The 6,144-nt window shown below is 44.4% G+C and overlaps 1 protein-coding gene across 4 annotated transcripts in view; it reads right to left on the reverse strand.

Moving 5' to 3' along the window:
* GLRA3 (glycine receptor alpha 3) overlaps nucleotides 1-4,184 on the reverse strand; it is a 113,935-nt gene extending 109,751 nt beyond the window's left edge. For all 4 annotated transcript variants that reach the window (XM_075421738.1, XM_075421735.1, XM_075421736.1 and 1 more), the window contains exon 1: nucleotides 4,054-4,184. In XM_075421738.1, coding sequence (XP_075277853.1) covers nucleotides 4,054-4,172 — 119 coding nt within the window. In that variant the 5' untranslated portion in view covers nucleotides 4,173-4,184. The remainder of the gene's footprint in view (nucleotides 1-4,053) is intronic.
* Between the last annotated feature and the right edge of the window lie 1,960 nt (nucleotides 4,185-6,144).

The raw sequence follows: 6,144 nt of genomic DNA on the forward strand, positions 1-6,144 counted from the left end.
CATCACCACCAACTTTGTCTGGCAACCTGAACTGTTGTTTGGACAGGATCTGCTCTGCTCCTGCACAGGTGCTGTGGGACCGCAAACTTTGTTGGTAGGACCCTGCTTTGCTGTGAGTCTGAACTCCCAGCTCACCTGTTCCCTTGTTGCTCCCTGAGACATATCAAAGCCTTTTCATTAGGACCTGGAGTCTGTCGATTGATTTATCCCACAGAAACTACCTTTTCAAATTGAGTCTGGGCTGCTGAGGAAAGGTACTGCGCCTCACCACTCTCGTCTTGAATTACCAAGTTTTCTTTCATACAACATGTTATTCACCTCCTGATTTTAACAGACACTTTTATTTCTTGAATAGTAATGTAGGTATAATTCTTAACATATTAATAAGCTACTGAAATCTTATCAGAACATCTGAAAATATTCTCAAGGATGTTTGTGATGGTATGTCAGATTTAATATTTTTAGATTTTTTTTTTTTTGTATTTCATTATTTGGAGGAACTAACGCTGGCTTAAAGGATATTGGCTTCTGCTTCTTAAAGCCATTCATCTGAAATCAATTTGCAATGCAATGCAAGAATAATTTCAAAATCAGTTAACTGTGAGCTCAGACATGCCCCAGACTTAGGCTGCACGGAGATTTTTTCCACCAGAATCTGGTCTCTATGTGCAATTAGCTGTCTCTAATCTGTGATACTGTTACTTTCAATATAAAGGCAATGGGGCTGTGACTGGGGCAAGGAAAGAGGCAATAACCTGATCGTAGCATGATTCTTGGTCTATGCTAGGATGGATGCTTGAAGAAATATCATATAGGGAGAACCTATTTTGTATTTCCACAGTGCCACCTACCTTTTCATTCTGTGTTTTCCCCATATACAGGTCTACATATAAAATACCCTTACTATACTCTTAAAGGAGAATGTAGAGTCCCTGGAAAGTCCCTGACAGTGTAACTCTGATAGACCTGTGCGGGTGCCCTTGCAAGTTCAAGAGCTGTCATAAAATTGTTTGTCTCACAAATATAATCTGCACGTTGGCTCTACAACTATGAACTTGCTTTCAGTATGACCTCTTGAAATCCAGGCAAATCCAGAGGATTTTTTTGTTAACACATTACGTTAATGAGAACAGAGGAATACTCAGCCTTAGAGATTACTATAACTTTAAACCATATGTTAGAAGTGTTTATTTTCATTCTTTGGTAGTGAATTACAGTTACTTTTAGGCTCTGTTAAATTATTTTCCCTGGTTTTTACCCCCCTCATTTATACATCTCAGCCCTCTTCTTAACATCACACTGGGACTTGGCCTGGCAGTCATTAACTAATATTATTTTTTTATTTTGGGTCTGATCATAGCTTTTCTCCCAGTCCTCAAATATATCACTGAAAACAGAGTGCTGTTTGCTTAAACCCTTGTTTTTAATGTCTTAAATCTATTAATATATTACCAGTAAGTATGTTATTAATCTAAGACATAGCACTACAAACATGCATGGTATTATGCAAGACTATTAGGGTCCTTAGCAACATTTAGCAACATTTTATTCTTTCTACAATGTCTTTCAGAAATCAAATTAATAATTAGATCCTACTATGACCAATATACATCTTGTTTTAGTCACTTCAATTTGAGGAGCCTTTAGATGTGGGACAAAATATTATTATTAAAAAGAAGAAAAAATCAGGTGCAGTTTCCTCTTGAGAAGCACTCCAAACTAGAGACTTTGCTGATTAAAGTGGCAAGCCTGTAAGTTTATACTGAAAAAATCCTCTTTGTTTTCATTTGATCTGTACTGAAAATAAAACTAAATGTCTGTCTTCACAGGCTTATAATTTAAACAATCGCATTAAACAGCCTCAAGGCTGCCGGAGAAGAATTGAAGGTCCTTCCTGCTCGGTTCCTTCAGTCTTCTCACACAGCCTGGAGTGCTTGTTAATGAAGAGCAGAAAAGTTTTAATGTTGCATGATGTAAGAGAAGATACATTATTTTTCTCATAATGTTTGAGCAAGTGAAACACTTAAGGTTTGAGCGTTCCTAGAAATTGATAGCTCATTCATCTTCTCACTGAGGGTGTTAGATAGGTGCTAAGGCTGTCGTCTGCGTGTCTTACAGAGAGTGGAAGCAGCGTCCTACAGTCCCCTGTTCCCTTTGCCCCAAAATAAATCATTTCACGAGGCTTAAGCTGGAAAAGAATGAGAATTACTGGCTCAAGGAAGCTTGGGAATTTTACAGAGTTTAGTATTTTCACTTTCTTTTAATATTATTTTTACACTTTTTCCTTTTTAAAGCACAGAGAGGACTCCTGTGTGTCTTGAACTGACTCGGGTTTCTCAGATATTATTGCTAGACCTAAAGTCACTAGCAGTCTTTATAATGAGATATATATCAAAGATTTACACAGATTCTGAGCAGCTTTCTGAAGTCTTTCTCAGACCATGTAGACTGTGTGCACAGTAACCGTGTTCATTGCGATAAAATGACATTTTAAGAGCAGAGGGCTGTTGCAATGCAACAGTTATTGGGACAATGAACATAATAATAATTTGAATTTATGTAAAATAAGATGCCTGTATACATTAGTCCAGAATTATGTGATGCAAAATACATGTATGCTTTCCAAAACGGACTTTCTCACTTTTTTTCCCCTTGGAATATAACAAACGGTTATATTTCATTAAAGTAAAACATGAATCATTCAACAGTAGGATGGTATTTAAACAATATGCAGAGAAAAACTATATTCTATAAGAACACTGAAATAGAATAATAATAGCACAGTGCTGCTTGTATTGCCTACACTACACAGGAGTTTGGTCATCTACTCTGAACTTTAAATATTCAATGCAAATGGAAAATTTAAACTGTAATAAATGTGCATTTACTCTTTCTTCCTGGTATCCATTAATCCCGTACCAGGTGACCTGGATTCTTAACATCTCTTTCTTTTGGCACAATTACAATAAAATTACATTATAAACTATTTACATAGATACATTGCTACAAACCAGGTCATCGAACTTACTTCAAAACGGAAAGATTTGCTATGAATCTGTGAACACCGGTGAAGTGTGCCATCATTGTGGGGCACTACATGCTGCTGTTTTAACTTTGGGATTCCAAATCCCTTACATGTATAATCCCCAAACTCTCTCTGGAGAACTACTTTTCAAATTCGAGTTTCCCTTTTTATCTTTGTCAAGTAACAAGGTGGTTCTTGAAACAGCTTGGCATTGTCATGTTATATGCCAGGTCTGTTTATTGTGATGCAGAGCTAGCATGTTGATAACAAGCCTGGCTCACTCTGTATCAGCAGAGAATACATGATGACTTTGAAGTCTGCTTCTTTACACGTCTGATTTTTCTTTTTAAGTTTTTCCCCCACCTTTAGACAGAGGATTCAAGCTTATTTTAGCCTGCTGTGACCACACTTCTAGAGCTACATACCACAAGAACGCTTGCATTGATATCATATCATCACTTTAGCTAGAAAAGATATGCTAGGCAGAAAGTAGAAAAAGCTGTGCGAACCTCAGTCTTCTACTCAGATCATAATTTATGGATATGTTGTTATATTTCGTAATATAAATCCTAGACTGCCAGGGTTACAGCAGACGCTTTCCCTCTTGAGGCAGATTCTGCAGAGCATATCCTCTCTTCACCCAGCTGTCATTTCTCCTGTTTCTGTATCAGACTTCGGTGACCTAACGCAATCCCTGATTTTCCTTTTACTGGAAAGAACTGATAATAATAAGTAAGTCTCTGTATTTCCAACTCAGATTACCTTCCATACCTTCTACTTATAGACACTTTGCACCTGAGGCATTTTCAAGATCGTTAACGTGACATTTCCTGCTAAAAACAGTGACAAAACTCACAGTTCAAGCAGGGAAACCCTGGCAGTGAGCAGGTGGAGGAAATGCCCAGCCTTCACCTCGCAAAACGCAAAACCAAACTGGAGCCAGCGCGGCGTCACGCAGCCGCCCGCGAAGCGCGGACCCCGGGCGTTTCTCTTCCGCGCCCGGACCCTCCCGCGGGACACCCACTCACCTGAGCAGCACCGCGGCTTCCCACAGCCAGAACCCCGAGACGGCGGCGCGGAGGTACCCGGCGCCGGCCATGCCGCCCGCAGGCGCCGCGCGGCCCCGTACCGGCCGCGGACGAGGCATCGAGCGGCGGGGAGCGGCGGGCGGCGCGCCAGCACCCTGGAGAGCTCCCGCGGCCCCGCCGCCCGCCTCAGCGCCCCGCGGCGTCCCGCGCCCTCCCGCCGCGCCCCGCCGCTCCGGCCCCGCCGCACCGCATCGCAGCCGAGCGGGAGCCTCAGCCCAGCCGCCGCGGCGGCGGGAACCCGCCTCCCCGCCCGCCTGCCCCCGGCTCCTGCCAGCAGCCGCCCGGCCGCATCCCGGGAGCGGGGGGCGCCGCGGGCCCGGCGGCGGGGCGGGCGTGGAGGCGGGGAGGGGGCCGGCCCCGACCGCCCCCTCCCCCGGGGAGCGCTGCCGCCGCGGAGGCCGGCGGGGCGGGACCGGGGGCGGCGGCGGGAGACCCCCGCGTCGGGCAGCTGCCGTTGGAGGGCTGGGGTGGATTCACTGCTCCCTGGGGCAGGGGTGCGCGGGATGTCCCGCCCCGCCCGCAGCATGCTGCTGCTTAGGAAGCGGGGGGAGAACAGCCCCCAGCTCTGCACTCCGGTCTGTCCTTGGCAAGTGGGGTGCTGCCGGGCACAGAAAGAGTGTGTCCTGCTCTAGCCCGCCTTTCAGAAGAGAGAGACGACCCAGTGCCTTTCGGGGGACTGGTAGGGGAATCCAAAGAGTCTGAAAGTTTGGCTGGGGAGCAGAGTGGAAGGGGTTGTGGGAAGGGGCAAGGGAAGGAGCATTGCAAGAAGGAAACAGGAAAGTTATTCATGAGCAGAGGGCGGAACAGAGAATGAGTTTAAAAGTACAGGTGGCAGTTGGAAAGTGAGATGGTTATAGCCGTTGTTAGAGAAACCAAACAAGTCATGCAAGCAAGGAGCTGCTTGCCTGAGAAAATGGTGAGGATTTATGAGCTGATGTTGAGATATGTTGTTTGAGAAATTCTTGTGGGCTTCTGTATGGTTCGTGCATGAAGTAAAATGGAAGATATGTGAGGAAGGGCTACACCTCGAGAGGGACAGAAGAGGAAAATATGTCTGCGACTGCAGAGCAGCAATACTCTCTGTGAGCCTAAAAGACAATGGCCTTCACACACCTGCACCACGTCTGGGAGAGCCGATGGACGGAGAAATCTGGGAGCTGTTCAGGGACAGATCTCTGCATACGTGAAATGCATCTGTCTGGGCACGTCCTCCTCTCAGCATCTGCCTCAATATAAACTGCTGGTTTGTGTTTTCCTATAGCCCCTAATTCGTGTCGGACAACAGCCCCACTGCTTGTGCAGCTCCGCTAGCCGCGCAGCCCACACGATTCTCTCAGGCCAGAGTCGTACTTAAATTGTTAAAAAGCTGTAGAACGCTCAAGTGCTGATGAAGGTAGCAGATGCGGAAAAAGGCAAAGGTTTAGCAAGATTAGGCACATGAAGCAGAGTAAAAGAAACTGAAATTTGAGGGACGTGTAATAAACTCATTACAGAAAAAAAGAAGATGGAAAAACAGAGTGTGATATCTAGAACAACTTTTTTCACAGGATAGAAAAAAGGGATTAAAAGATCATTCAGTAGAGGAGATGCAGGAAAGAAATAAGAAACAGGGATTTTATTCATTCTCTGTATCCAAGGACAGGTTGTTTGTTAGAAATAGCATATTACACCGGAAATCTTTAGAGGCAATCACGTGTTCCATCTGCAGGTACGTTGCCTCTTTTTTTTCAGAAATATCCCACATGTAGCTTTCACCTCAGTTCTTAACTCCTATTTTCCATTTATGCCGTATCCTTACTCCTTTTTTAGCTCTTCTTCAAGGTTGTTCCAGCAGGTATCACTAAATAATAACACCTACCACACATTTTAGATCCAGTTTGGACTTCTTTGTTGATATCTATCAAGTGTATGGATGAAGAACGTACTGGAATATCACTAACTTCTTCCCTCTGTTCCCTGAACTTCCTTTTATTCGTAGCGGTTACAAGAATTCAGGGACTCTTTGTATTCAGTACTCTAAGTTTCTACGCC

This window comes from Opisthocomus hoazin, chromosome 5, assembly GCF_030867145.1.
Source record: "Opisthocomus hoazin isolate bOpiHoa1 chromosome 5, bOpiHoa1.hap1, whole genome shotgun sequence".
Taxonomy (NCBI): Eukaryota; Metazoa; Chordata; class Aves; order Opisthocomiformes; family Opisthocomidae; genus Opisthocomus; species Opisthocomus hoazin.